We start from the raw sequence: 15,563 nt of genomic DNA on the forward strand, positions 1-15,563 counted from the left end.
TTAATTAACGATACAAAGTTAACCATCTAAAAGACAATGATCCAAGGCTTCCCCGTTCCTGCATTTTAGTGGCAACTTCAAGGCTTAATTGTACCACAGCAGCACAGGACCCTGATAACTACTTTGAAATTTATAATGCTGCTAGCCATCCCTTTTCACATGGCTTTTAATCAATTACCATTTTCCTAAATGCCTACAGCGACTGCATAGACATGACCTCTACCACCACTGAAGGCATTCTGCCCAATTTATCGCCTATTTTGTCAAATACAACCCTATTTTATATATAATCAGATAATCAGCCAAATATACCTAAAATTTAGAGCCTATTTTATATACATATTGAAATATCACTTATATCCATAAATATGTAGTGCTGCTAACTTAAAGGAAATTGTAACTAAAATACAGTTTAGAGAATAATCGTTCTCTCATTAAGACCATCAAGGACAAAATTTGGAGAGATAACTCCAAGTAAAAACAAATTAATTTCTAATTCTCTATCAGTTAATTTAACCAATCCAATTTCTCAAGCAATAATATACAGTGAAACATACAGAATTATGCATTTACTTTGTAGTTTCTTAAGGGAAGTTCAGTTTTTAAGTCACCAAATGACAGAAGATTTTCCTCTTATTCTTAGAAGGCCAACTTAACAGCCAACAGGCAATAAACATAACTCACACCAAACTGAGGCAGAGATTCAAAATAAGGCCATCATTTCTCTGGGACTCCTTGGAAACAGGCTTCTACCATTATGGGTCCCATTATCTCAAACATGCTTTAGCACACTTGTAAAAGCATGAGGAGGGAGGGGTAGTAGAATGGGACTCCTTGAGTTTAATTTGCTCAGATTTCATTATGGAGTTAACTTTCGATTGAAAATATACTGTTAGGAAGGGTAAGGAAAGGAAATTAAACCCCAAGACTCACGCCTCCATTATTCTGACGACTCCACAAGGACACACTAACGCATAACCCCTCTTACCTAACAGTCATGCTATTTTTAAAAAGTGACCCATTAATAAGCTTAGATAATACAAATGAGAAGGTCAAAGGAAACTGCTTTCTAAATAAATCTGTGCATAGTTAACAATACTGTTAGAGTCTTAAGGGCGAAATCTATTAAATGTTTCCACAATTAGAGGGAAGAGAAATGCTACAGGGAAAGGTGAGAGCCCCGGAGCTGTGGCGTCTAAAACAATCACGTGAAACACCAGATGCTGGCCAGCGTACAGCACTCAGCCGAGTGCAGGCCTAGTGTGCCTAGCACGGGAAGGGAAGGAGGCAGGGAAAGAAAAAAGCTAGACGCTAGCAGTTACGAAACTGAAAAACCTTCTCTTAAAATGGCATCCCATTTAATATCTACTTCTTTTAATGACTTTGACATTTCTAAAATCTTCAAATCTGAACTTCTGAATCAAGATTAACTGCAATCCTCTTGAAAATAAAGTTACACTGGTGAATACACACTTGACAGTACTTACTGAACATCTGCTATGTGTTACAATATCTTATTCCAATAAATCTATAAAGGGAGTAATGCCAAAATCATTACTGAGACTAATACAAGGTAAAGATTTCACCAGAGTATAACTATTTGGCATGGACCTAATATCCATTAAAATTCTAGCTAATGCTCAATTATGAACAGTCTTTACAAAATACCAATGTGTAAACTGCAAAAATAATTATTTTAAGTCACTTTAAGAGACCTGTGATAGAGAACAATTAAAAAATAATTATGCTATGGGTATGATAGTGTACATATGTGATCCCAGCTTTTGGGAGGCAGAGGCAGGAGAATCCTGAGCTAGAGGCTGGCCTGGGCTAAAAAGAGAGACCCTGCCTCAATAAAAAAATTTTAATCACACAGCATAATTCCAATGTGTAGAGACCTTGAATCTATAGGATTAGGGTTCAGGAGAACACTTGACAGTATCAAAACCTATTGTAACTAAGAAACTAACATTAGTTATCTGTCTTGCTCGAGAGTTCCATAGTTACAGGAACGTTTTTACTCTGATGAACAGGCAATGTTTCTACTGAGCACAGGGACTATACCAAGCAAACTATGTTCTGCCTAGATTCAAATATTTCTTAATAAAAAATTAAAGCATTTAGATAAACAACTGATAATTATTCTAAAGTTAATAACTTCACAGATCTATTCAATGGAGAATCTGCTCAATTATATAAGGAGAACCTTAAAAATCAAATAAATGGGAAGGGAAGTTTTAAAACAATATGTTCCTTTGGAAATAAATATAAATTACAATTAACGGTAAGCCTCAATATTTAAAAGCCACTGGAGTTAAGCAAGCTATTCTCATGAAATGTCAGAATACCAAATGAAATCTTCGAAGATCTATACAGTCTAAAAGTGCAACTATCGTATCAATTTAACTAGTTTTAAAAAATGAATACTTCAACCTATAAAGTTTGCTTTGGTAGATCCCAAGATGTGAGATTTTCTACACTGCAGGAGAAGGAACAAAGAAGGAAACAGACACCTGTGAACATTACAGAAATCAGTAACTATAATTATAAATGAGTAAATCTCAAATTATTCATTTTAAGAACTATTTCCCTGAACCTCTTTTTCACAATAATAATATTAAAATTAACCTATCACTGACTTAACAAAGGGTGTGAAACAAGAGTACACAGGCAAACCCTGTTTCTGCTCACTTCACTGTGTTCCTGTAGCAAACAGGACAGAGAAAGGAGGAAGGGGGGGGGGACTTCAATGCCCAAGATGTCCAGGGGAAACCGTAAGCAGGACAGTGGCATCAAAACAGAACTGAATTCATTCAACATGGAGATCTTTTAAAGATGCACGCTGGGTAATCAGTTGGTAACTATTAAGTCTATGTCCTTTGCTAGTCCTAATAAGCTACAAAATAGTCCTTTTAGAACAAAGCTGAATGTATTGTGAGGGTGTGATGGAATAAAATTACTCAGCTTCTCATATTTCTCCAAGGTATACATCTAATTTATCCATGGGCTTACTTTCTGCAGGCATTCTTGGTGATTAGTTAACTCAATACAGCAGGACTGAGATGCAAATGACTTATTCAGAGGAAAATGATTATGGGGAAATCTCTGAATTCCACATTATTTGAACTCTTATTCTAGACTCATTTTTCAATTTCTATCAAATACTATACAAACTTCCATTCTTTGGAGACAAAGAATGTGTCTTGGTAATGTAATTTTAATATCCACACACCTGAACAAGTTCTAAAACAGAATCCCAAAGGGAAAGCCCCTGCACTATTACTAAATGACATGCAATTATACAATGGCTTCCCATTATCATGTCTTCTTAGCTTAAAATTTTTTAATGTACAAATAATTAAGCCACAATAAGAGCTCAATAAATTATCAGTGCAGCAAAATATGCCTTTGAAGACAAGCTAAGATATGGTATCTAACACTTCTTCACAAATAACGCACTGTGTTAGTTATGATCAAACTCATGATCAAATGTACACACTCATCTTTGTATTCACCTAAGGAATGCAGCAGGATAAGCCCACAGTTCAGAGTCCTTGCAGCACAGAACTGTAAGTTACAAAGGAGGAGACATTTTCCTGCTCTTAGCTTTGATCATGCTTACAGCATCTCAGTACAGCAAATCCTCTCCTGGTCCACATAGCTCACACTGGTCCTGACAAGCAAAATGTCACAGAAACTGTGACTTGTTGGGAAGTGACTGGGTGCGTGGTGCTAAGAGCTTGGTGTCCTGGGGTTGTGGCTGTCCCCTCATCTACACTCCTCTCAGATAAATAGGGATCGCTATTGGGAGCCAGTAAAAAGGTACCACACTGTCTTCTCGCCCACACTCAGAACTAGTTCCACAGATTAACAGACCTCCCAGTGCACTCTTCACCCTGACATCCACAAGCTGAAGGTCATGACCTGTGAGCTAGCACCGTGGAAATAAGGACAGTACGCAAGTCCTCTCCAAGAACTGGAAACATGAAGGACCTGGAGCTTCCAGTGCCTTCTAATCAACAGCCTCTCGGATCTAAAGCAAACTGTCACCTCACCTGCACTCCCGTAGAGTTCAAAAACAATGAAACCAAATTCTTATCTCTAAAGTACATATTTATTCAAATCAAAAGAACCAAAATAAAAATAAGGATCAGCATTTGAAAACATATTATTCATGCTATCAAATAAAATTTGTAACTATTTTTACTCAGTCTTTAAAAACATGACCTAAGGGCTAGGGACATAGCTCAGAGGTAAAGTGCCTTCTAGCATGTGTAAACCCTGTGTCCCATCTCACGCCACAAAAGCATGACTCATGATCACCCAGCCTACGTCCACCTACACCCCCATAAAACACTCTCTGTGGTGTGATACAACAATGGGTGAGAGCTCACTTCTGCTTCATCTAAGTACTCTGTGCGCAACCGCAGGTACATGCCTGATTGTGTGTGCAACAACTGCAGGTATACACTTGACTGTGTGTGCAACAACTGCAGGTACACACCTGACTCTGTGTGCAACCGCAGGTGCATGCCTGACTGTGTGTGCAACAACTGCAGGTACACACTTGACTGTGTGTGCAAAAACTCCAGGTACACGCCTGACTGTGTGTGTAACAACTGCAGGTACATGCCTGATTGTGTGTGCAACAACTGCAGGTACACACTTGACTGTGTGTGCAACAACTGCAGGTACGCCCCTGACTGTGTGTGCAAAAACTCCAGGTACACGCCTGACCGTGTGTGCAAAAACTGCAGGTACACGCCTGACCGTGTGTGCAAAAACTCCAGGTACATGCCTGACTGTGTGTGCAAAAACTCCAGGTACACCCCTGACTGTGTGTGCAAAAACTGCAGGTACACGCCTGACCGTGTGTGCAACAACTGCAGGTACACGCCTGAATGTGTGTGCAACAACTGCAGGTACACCCCTGACTGTGTGTGCAACAACTCCAGTACACACCTGACTGTGTGTGCAACAACTGCAGGTACACACCTGACTGTGTGTGCAACAACTGCAGGTACACACCTGACTGTGTGCAACAACTGCAGGTACACGCCTGACTGTGTGTGCAACAACTGCAGGTACATGCCTGACTCCATGTACAACTGCAGGTACACGCCTGACTGTGTGTGCAACAACTGCAGGTACATGCCTGACTCCATGTACAACTGCAGGTACACGCCTGACTGTGTGTGCAACAACTGCAGGTACATGCCTGACTCCATGTACAACTGCAGGTACACGCCTGTACTTAGATTGCTCCCACTAACAAACATAAAACCTTAAGACTATGAAATGTGTAGGATTCTAGATACGCTTCTTAATATTCCTCTCAGCAGGGGGAGCTAGCACTCTCATCTTGAAGGTCTGAGCACACAGTATGGAAATTAAATTTTTGATCCCAACTATAAAATTTCAGAATGTTAGATTATCTATTGAAGATCTCCACAAAAGAAAGTCATTTCAGATTTGAATTTACCTTTGTCTTGAAATTCCTGAAGATAGCTGCAAAATAAAGAAAATAAAACATTTAAATGTGGTTGAAAATCAAAGCAAGGTCTAATTAGTGGCAATAATTTAAATCTAAAATCTATATTATAAATATACATCTAGAGAAAAAACTATTTCTATCCTGAAATGACAATTCCAAGAGGCTTAGGAATTTATAACACATGCATTTTAAAAGACTTAAGTATGAAAGAGAGAGAATTTTTAAAAATCCAATAGTAGGACATATATCTTTAATATCTATATCACACTTATTTATTTAATGCGGTAACAATTTAAAGGATTTTCTTTTTCAAGATCTGATGGGTAGTAAAATCTTAAAATATGTCCTCAGGCACTCAAAATAAACACAGCATTTTGCTAGCATACTTAAAAAAACATACAACTATAAACAAAAAGGGTACTACATCTGTGTTTAAAACTAGTATAATGGAAACATTTCTGTCCTTTAAAAACACTTAACATTAATAAATCAGCATGTAAAATTTAACTCCATAACAAACATTAATTACAGTTATTTCCGAGTAAGAAATTAGTAATAAAAGGTAAGTAACTTACATAGACTTTACATCTTTTATCTTCTTAATGAGAGATTCTCTCTTTTCCTTTGCTTTCTTGGATAAATTTTCCCCTTTCAGTGTGTCTGCTACAAATGTTTCAACATCTAAACCATGAAATAAAAAAAAGGATACAAATTATAGAAAAGAACCATTTTTGTGAAGACAAATAGGTCAAAGATTATTTCTGCACTTAAGTGTTAATAATCCATGGTAATTATTTATCAGTCCAAAGCATAACAGTTGAAGTATGCTTCAAAAACTAAGTTGAACAAATCTGCTCACCATTTAGATAATAAAATCTGTATATTCAACTGATGCTTAGCACAGCAAATGCTATTTGGATGTATGCCACCATTAAACTAGGAAGAACACAAGCTTTAATAAACTATGGTGCCCCACGAAACAAATTCTCTTTTTCTATAAAGCAAGTGGAAAGTGTTTATGCATGCGCTACTGTTGTTTTATAATTAAGTTGCTATAAGAACAAGTCATTTGCAATATTTTATAAAGAGAAGCTAAAATCTCTGGCAAGAGTGTGGTTTGTTTGTTTTTTCTTTCAGTATAATCCACTTTCAGGAACACATAATATCTAAGGCTTAAAGGAAAAAATAAATCCTTTTTTTTTTTTCTAGCCAAGATTCCCAAACCATACCCCCCTTGCTACCTGCCCACTCGTGCTGGCCACCCGAAAATCAAACAACAACCAGCTATGTGGTTATGTGAGCCCTTGCTTCCCACCTTGCTTTTAGTTACCTGTAATACTATTTAAATAAAGAAGTGAAAAATGGGTTCCTCTATTATTTAAAAATGTAGTGTCTAGGAAATAGATTTCTATGGCTTCATATAATGTTTTCCACAGTCTCTTCTGAAATTGTAGTAAACTCCTAAATATTTGGTTGGCTAATTCTCTCTCCTGTAAAGTCCAAAAGATTGCTGGATGATTCTTAAGATGTCCATTCTTATTGTTCATGAAATATTGGATAGCTTACACATATTTTATTTTCACAATTTCATGGCTCACTTTAAAACATCTCTTAAAGAATTACATTAAAATTTTAAAAGTCACCCACATTTCACACTGGAAAGATGTATATCTTTCTTTTTATCTAACTACTCTGTCTCTTAGTTTACGTTGGTAAAAAGATCAAAACATAATATTACACATAAATAATGAAAAGTGCAATAATCTCAACTGTATTTATAATGAACCACTAAAAACTTAATATATACAACAGAATGCAATCATTTTAAATTCTTGATTATAAAAAGTATTTTGCTTCAGTGAGGAATATGGATTAAGCTGTTACAGATTTATAAAAGTGCTTAATTTTTGCTAAACCAATAAATATAAGAGGAAAAATAAAATTAAAACACAAAACAATCTCTTAATAACTTCTAGTTTGAAGCCGAATAACAACAAATATGTTAAAAAGTTAAGTAACAAAATGAAATGAAAACAAAATGTCCTGGCTCCTCTTTCCTTCTGTGGCCCCTAAACTAAAGAGTAAACAGGCATTGTGAGAAGTCAGTGAAAGTAGGACAATTTCTCAAGTGGGTTCAAAACAGTAAAACTTGAAGCAACAGCTTCCACCCACAGGAGCAAGTCTCCTTTGGACAAGCAAAGTTTAAGGGAAGAAAAAGATCCTTGGCTTCCCTAGTATCCACACAATGACTGTTTTTAAAACAGACCAAGTGACAGCGGGCTTCTGCTGCTAGCTCTCCCAAACTCACCCTGTACTTGCAAGACTCAGGGGCACATAGATAGACTGGTGAACAGTCAGTCTGCTTAATGTTATTTTCACTCAATGTTTGTCTTTAATTCCCTCTTCCACGAGTATTTAATTGCCTATTTTACATTTTCATTATGCAATCCCAGCTAAAACAAACAGGATCTATTTTCTATCTCCGGAAGCAATAACAGAACGAATTACTGCCCGAGTTATTTCTTTAAAAGGTCATTTCAGTTTTCTAAACATTCAGAAAACAACAAGAAGGTTACATGCTCTATGCGCTGCTTCCTAAAAGCTTCCCCAAAATGTTTTGAAGATGAGAACCCAAGCCTCTATTTTGAGAAAACATTATTAGGAAAAATTCGTATTTCTCGAGAGGAGGACTGAGTATGGAAAGCATCTATGCTTCTAGAATAGTCTTTTTAAGAAATTTATTTCCAAGCTTTTTCCTCGAAAAAGACTTTTAAGCACTTAGAAGGATTTTCCAAACATTTTTGGCTTTTTTTTATAATTCTCCTAAGAAATGCGGAGACGAAACTGCTTTGTTTGTGGTAGTGTTTAACAAGAACTGTGCTGGGAAAGGCTGCAGTAATCTGGTTTATTGGTTGCCCACAGACTTGGTTAGTATTTAAGCTTTTGAAGTCTAGGGTGCTTCTTAAAATACACACCGCGTCAGAACTAGCGGATGGAATACGCTAGCCTGTCCTGGCAGCGATAACGGTGCAGCGCAGTTCGCCGACTTTGCTCCCCGGCGCTTTAGATAGCTCCGGAACAGGGACCAGGGGCCATGATGTCCTGGGGTGCCCCAACCCTGCCTCTAGAAACCAGCCCAAACCTAGCCAGCCTTAAACCTCGAGGTTCTTGTCCACGTAGCTGGGAACGCAGAGCTGGGTGCAGAATGCTAAGCTTGGAGCGGTCACACCAGACAAATGGGGCTGGATCTGCGGCTTTGTACCAAAGCCAGAGTAATATTTCAAAAGCCAGCAATAAAACTCTTGGGCAAATCAAGCGCTCCTCTGGCTGGTTGAAAAAGAGATTTGAAGCTTTTTATTGTGCTCTAAATAGCCCTGCAAATGGTAACGTAGCCAGCCGCGGTGAGCTAGCAAGCCGCTGTGGCCCTCTTTTACCTTCCTTTAGGGGTCGTGTCCTTGTGTTCATATGTAGATTTCGCGGACTCCTTTCGGCCTGTAATTCGGGGAAATGTGGTAATTTGACTACAAGAAAAGGTCAGCCTGTGCAGACTGGCCACTGGACCAGGGGATTGAGGTTTTATTTTACCCACCGGCGCCAGCCACGGAAAAGCAGGATGGGAGAGGCTACTGGCTCCTTCTAATACAGCCTTGGAAAAAAGGTGCCACCAATGCAACAGATCCTATAGTCCCCCAATCTCTTCTTATTCTCCAGTAGCCTGGAGAGCTGCAGGTCATCACAGCCTGCTTCGAACAGCAGAATCGCCCCCATTTCCATCGGCCTCCAACTGCAAGTTAGCTACGGGAAAAGGTTATCCTAGTGAAAGTAAACGTGGTGGTAATGTTTGCTCCTGTTACACCTTAGCTTTGTCGAGAGTAAGCCTTCCGGTGGGAACAGCTGTAAAGATCTGGGGCAAGGCAGCTGGAAGATCAGATTTACAACTGCTTTGTACATAAATGTTAAGGTCCGAAAACAAAATTAAAAGATGACGTGTTCTGGCTCAACAATCCTAAGCAGTTAAGTCAGAGGCCACTCAGGAAACATCTGACCCCTGAGAGGCAAGCACTTAACACCCTACCCATTGAATGATACTTCCATTTCCCTTTTTGTTTTCTTTTTCTTTGTACATATGAACTCCTAGAAAAACTGCTACCCTGTCTGTCTTCCTCTAGAGTGAGGACAGGGATAGAAACTCTCTTCTCTCTTCTCTCTCTCTCTGTCTCTCCCTCCCTCCCTCCCTCCCTCCCTCCCTCCCTCCCTCCCTCCCTCTCTCTCTCTCTCTCTCTCTCTCTCTCTCTCTCTCTCTCTCACACACACACACACATATACACACACACACTATGCTTTCTACCAACTTCCATGGAGATCAAATAGCAAAAAGGTATAAGAACAAAATTCTTCCAGTAATAAACACCTCCAGGAGGCAGTGAGAGTTCAGCACCTGCTCTCAGCATCCCCTCCACCACTACAGAACACCCTAGAACAAGACCTGCAGCCTGGAGGTGGTAAAGGCCCTCCTCTCTCCACCTAGCACACACACACATCACCTCTGGATGGCCTGAATCTGCCTAAAGGAGAAAGCAAGGACTGGGATGACTCCACCACCCTTTGCTAAGTCCCAGACCAATAAAATAACTGCACAAACCAATCCTGGCACCCCAAATGGTTTTACTACTTAATTCCACATGTTTTCCTACCTTGTGGTGTGAACCAGACTTTTGTGTTCTTTGAGCTGTCTGTCACCCAACTTAATGCCTTAACATAAAGTCTATCTACACTTTCAGCTGCCATCAGAAAAGAACCACACTTTCTTTCCGGTTAAAACAGGGAATGGACAGGCCAAACAGCTACCGGGGAAAATATAACAATCAATTAAACTGGGCACATGCAGATCAATGGAGCCAAATACCCAAAGTTGGAAACTGGCTAATTGAAAAGTTATTGATTGCTTTAGTCAGTGCCTTCCCCTGGATTACCTTGCACTTTCCCACGTTCCAGCTGAACTGCGGGCTTTTTAAACATGGAAAGAGACATGAAGGAGCACAGACCACCAAGTGCAACGGCTGAAGCGTTATCTGAGTTTTATAATCCAATCAGCTACAAAATTCTCAAAACTGGCTTTACAAGCTAAATGGTTTATTTTGATAAAAAGCTGAGCTGTTGAAAGATAAGCCTGGCCATCTTTCAACCTCTTTAGATTGATCTAATCAAAATCTTTTCACCACACATTTTCAAAGAAGCCACAGTGAGTAACACATTAGTCTGAGATTTACACTATATCCACCCACTGTTGGGTCGCATCCATTGTAATGTGTTCAGAATGTGATTGAAAAAGAAATGTAAACTCAGTGGAATGAAAAAAGATAGACTTGGCTTTAATTGAAAAAGACAAACTAAATGAATAATGAGTATATAAAACCTAGCCTATGCCACTTTTATCACCCATATACGACACTTAATGTTCAATTTATGAGAGACAACTGAACTGTGTTTCAAATCGCCAGAGGCTTTTCCTCCTCTGGCAGCCCTACCTTCTCTCTGCAAGCACGGCAAGGCGAATATCAGTGAGATAAACACACTTGGAAATCTTACAGCCCGCTCATTTTTTTTTTTTTTTAGTAAATTTAGAGGTTTTGAAAGAAACAAATGCTGATTAAGATTAGATTAACTAATTACATGTGCATAACACCAAGAGCCTTACTTAGTAATCCAAGGCAAAAACACTTTCAGTGGAAAGCCATGTCGAAATAGCCCCCAGCAAGAAAAAAGAAGGCAGAAGGCATGTTACTCTTAAGATAAATAGATAAATAAATTTCCTAACGCTACATCTTCGCTTACTGATACTATTTGAGCCAGACAAAATTTCTATAAACTTCTGGCCCCTTGATATGCAAATTCATATCCCTATTCGTAGAAGAAAGTTTCTTAGAGATGCCATAGGCTGATTTCATTTTCAGATCAAATGTTCTCTTAGCAACTTTAGTCTCATTAGGTTCTGCTGCCAAAATGGGGCAGGCTTGTTCCTGCTTTGTTGGACAATCCAGGTACTAAGAAGCAGGTGACGACTGGGGACTCAGTAGGTGGCACTCTTCCCTTTGCATACTCAGCCAATGCTCCAGAAGAAATACTAGATATACCATAAATAATTCCCATATGGGAAATAAAACCAAAATGTTGACCAAATTATAAACAGGAATTGAAAGGGTGAGAAACAAACCCTACTGTACTTGGCACTGAAAACATCCTACCTTGGTTTCAACTGAATTGCGTTCTTAATCAAGTGCCCCTAAAGGGATTATTGATTACACTGTGTGAAGGTTTAAAAAGAAAAATATAGTTCTGGAAATCCCAACAGGGGGAAAAGGCAGTATTTCTAATCAAAACTGCCATCTGAACAAAAACTCAAGGTCACTTTGCTGAAACCATATAGTCACTTTGTTACAGTTTGTTCAATTTGAGGCGCAAAACTGATAGCTATTTTCCTCTAATACTAGTTTGAATTTCTTAAGAAGAAGGTAACACACCCTTCTAGCTTTCCTTTTAAAACATGTTGCCACGATGTGAACGGATGAGGAGTCCAAATGCCCGACTGCAAACCTGGCAAGCCCACACTTAAAGGGTAATTAGACAAACGAGAGCAGCAGGCAGCGCTCCCAGAGCTGCTCACCTTCTCGCCTGCCAGGGGAGAACCCACATAAATCAAGACCGTTCTTGCTATTAGTCCTAGTCAAAATATTTGGGTATGGGGTAAGATTAAACGGCCAAGAATTGGGACTATCCTTTGGTTTTAATTATCCAAGATAAACCTGTTCTTCCATTGTTGGGGAGGGGGGTCAAAGGTTGATTCAACAAGATGTTATATAAACTGTTCGAAAAAGAATAATTTAACATTTCTTATTTTCAAAAAATATAGGCCTTCGCTTTTTAGTATACTGATGCTATAGAAACTATAACTGTCCAAACTATGTTGTCATTTTTCAAGAATATCACTGTGAGTTAGGAGCAGTAACTTAGTTTTGCATTTCCATACAGTGTTTTTAAAGAGGAAAAGAATGAGAAGGGGACAAATATCGAGATGGCAGCCTAAAGTTATGATCTGAAAGCAACACCATGACAAAGCAAAGACATGATTACAAAAACTACATTTGAGCACCCATCTCTATAAGGCGAACACTTAATACGTGTGACATATGACGACCTAGATAATCAGTGTATGGAACATAAAGTGAAATGTCATTTTTCTTTCTTCTGGAAGCAGGGGATTTTAAATTCCTGTAAAGGTTGGTTCCTCATCTAATTCACACTGTGCCACAAATTTTAAGAGCCTTAACTACTCATAAGTACCAGGAACAGTATCTCATCTTCAGTTTAAATAAGAATGCCTAAGTAAGCCAGCAATCTCTCTAAAATCCAATCAATTAAAACACTGCACTCTAATTTTACAATTCTATATTTAATCATGTGCTATCACCCAAAACACTTGAGTGATGGAGCCATCGACGTGCATCCCAGTAAGATCCAAGGGTGAGATAACTATGTAGTGCATCTAGTCTAGAGATTTAATTAAACAGAAAATCTCGACAATCATCTTTGAATATGTAAAAGTTGTTTAACGCCATGAAGAACGCTAGCTCACTTGTTTAATTCCTTGACTATACACTGCACGGATGCATAAGCTAAAAATAGCTTCAAAAATAAAATGGAATGCAAACCTATAATCTGCAAACATTTATTTTCTTAATATTTGTTTTAATCCCTATGCATTTTATAAAAAGTAAATTTCAAAAACTGTGCTCGTACAACCTCTAACTTAAAAGATGGCAAAATACACAGAAAGTTAGCATTAGCGGATAAATGGATAATTCTGAGCTTTGGTTGGCATGATACAAGAGCAAGCCACAGGAAGTACTTGCAATCTATTAGTGTTAGAGAATGATGGGTCTCACAGCCTTCATATCATACATTCTATATCAGAAGTATAGCTGTGGATCCATGGGATAACTTGCTGCAAGGGAGCTGTCGAGTTTTAAAAGATAAACAGAGGTAATTTTTTTTATTAAAAATAGACCTAGAATAACCTGAAAACACTGACGTTTCTGAAATAAAACACTTTTCTGATCTAATTATTAAGACCTTTTGTAAACATGTAATTCCAGCATTGGACACCACCCCCCCGAAAGTTAACTATAATGAAACAAAACTGTCCTATAAGTGTTCATATAATGGACTAGACGCTTCCTTATATCACCATCTACAGGTCTTTCATCGTTTCTCTTAGTGACAGTCGTTAATGACAGGAAGCATTTCTCAGAACGACATAGTACATCATCACCCTGCATCACGTTCAAACACAAGTCTGCATCCATGCATGTATTTGCATTGTTCCATCATATTCATGACACAAACAACCCAACAAGGTATTACGATGCTTGCTCTCACAGTGTTGCAACAGTAACATATTTCAATTATTACATTTTAGATGACCTTGTTTCCCGATAATTAAAATACACAAAGTACAACATAAGCATCTAGGAGAAACTTTTTAATCCAGTTATCCATGATCAGCATCGGAAGAAATATTTTAGAAATAACCAAACTGAAACTATTCCAACTTCCAGAATCCTACAAGACAAAGTATATGATGGTATCCAAGACCATTAGGATAGGCAAGTCTTATGCCACTCTAAAAAGAAGTATTTTCTACTTTGTGCGGAACTATAGAGCTTTCCCTGATCCTCAGGTGGAAACACACCCCTCCGTACACCACTGACCTAACAGTAGATTCACAATAGCACTGAGGAACCACATCTCAGCTCCCCAAAGTTCCTATAAATGGGAATGTTAACGCGAAAAGGGGAAGATGAGGGTGCAAAGATGAAGTTCTTTCATCACATGATACAGGAAGTAGGACTTTGAACACATCCTTCCCTTTTTCACTGTAATAGTTACTGAGGCTGAAGGCAGTGGCCATTTGAAAATCGGGCAGTCCTCAAAAATGTAAACGTGTGTGTGACCTGACTACTCAAGAAAATGGGGGCTTAGGAAATAGCACCTTTCCACTTCCTGCCTCTTAACACCTGCGCCCCTACAGTCTCTTTGCTAACAGATGCACCCCTGCTGGCCGGTCACTCAGGGCTACAGCTAGGACATCTATCTTCGCAGTTCTCACACGGGCATTCAGCAACATTTGCTGTCCACATCCCGCCCTCACTTTTCGGTCTTTAGGAAACTCTTAACTCTCCGGCTCTGAAGGGAAGATCAGTACATTTTGGCATACACGCCCACCCCCTTCTCATCCGGCACCCCGGCACTCCGGCACTGCGATCCCCCTACTCGGCCCGCCCCCCACGGCCCCGCAGAAGGTGACGGCTGAGCGCTTCTGTCCCTGCCGGCTCGCCGTCCCGCGCCCCCGCCTCCGGTGTCACCGCCCCCTTCCCGCTCTTTACCTGCCAACAGGTTCCTAATTTCCTCAGGGAGCGGGCCGGGAGAGGAGGTGCTGCTGGGGTTGGGCATGGTTGTGACTGGGACCTAGACTCGCTCTGGCCGTCCGGGTGATCACCGCGGGGCTACGAGCCAGGACACGGCCAGGCCGAGACTCACAACAAGGAAGTCACCGGCTCTCCAGCCAGTGGTTGCTGGACGCCGGGCCCAGCCCCCGCCCGGAGAATGGGGCGGGGCCGTAGGCGAGGGGGCGTGGAGAACGACCTTGGAGCCCGACTGCGCTTGCGTAGACCTTGCTTGCTGAGTCCGAAGAAGGCGCCTCCGGGCAGGCCACGCCTACAACACCTCCGGGCAGGCCACGCCCACACGTAGAAGGAGCTGGAGGCGGGGCCGCACAGGGAAGAGAGTGGATTGGAGCCGGGTCACCTGACCGGGCCTTGAAGTGCGTCCGCGCCATTTTTGGTACTGGTGCCGTAGCCACACCTCACTCTCCAGGATTCCGGAAAATAACGTCTCCGCGATGCCTACACTTTTTCCTGTTGAGAGGACGTCTGATTTGTGCTCGTCCCCACCAAGGTTTCACCCCCTCATTTGGTAACCCACCAGGAAGTATCCACCCCCCACACACGCA

At 40.1% G+C, this 15,563-nt stretch overlaps 1 protein-coding gene across 1 annotated transcript in view; it reads right to left on the minus strand.

Moving 5' to 3' along the window:
- Positions 1–15,300, minus strand: part of Skap2 (src kinase associated phosphoprotein 2) — a 149,519-nt gene extending 134,219 nt beyond the window's left edge. Inside the window, exons 1-3 of the mRNA XM_075955099.1 lie at positions 14,938–15,300; positions 6,070–6,175; positions 5,483–5,508 (exon numbers count right to left, since the gene is read on the minus strand). Coding sequence (XP_075811214.1) covers positions 5,483–5,508; positions 6,070–6,175; positions 14,938–15,004 — 199 coding nt within the window. The 5' untranslated portion in view covers positions 15,005–15,300. The remainder of the gene's footprint in view (positions 1–5,482; positions 5,509–6,069; positions 6,176–14,937) is intronic.
- Positions 15,301–15,563: the final 263 nt, after the last annotated feature.

Source organism: Microtus pennsylvanicus, chromosome 21 (genome assembly GCF_037038515.1).
Source record: "Microtus pennsylvanicus isolate mMicPen1 chromosome 21, mMicPen1.hap1, whole genome shotgun sequence".
NCBI lineage: Eukaryota > Metazoa > Chordata > Mammalia > Rodentia > Cricetidae > Microtus > Microtus pennsylvanicus.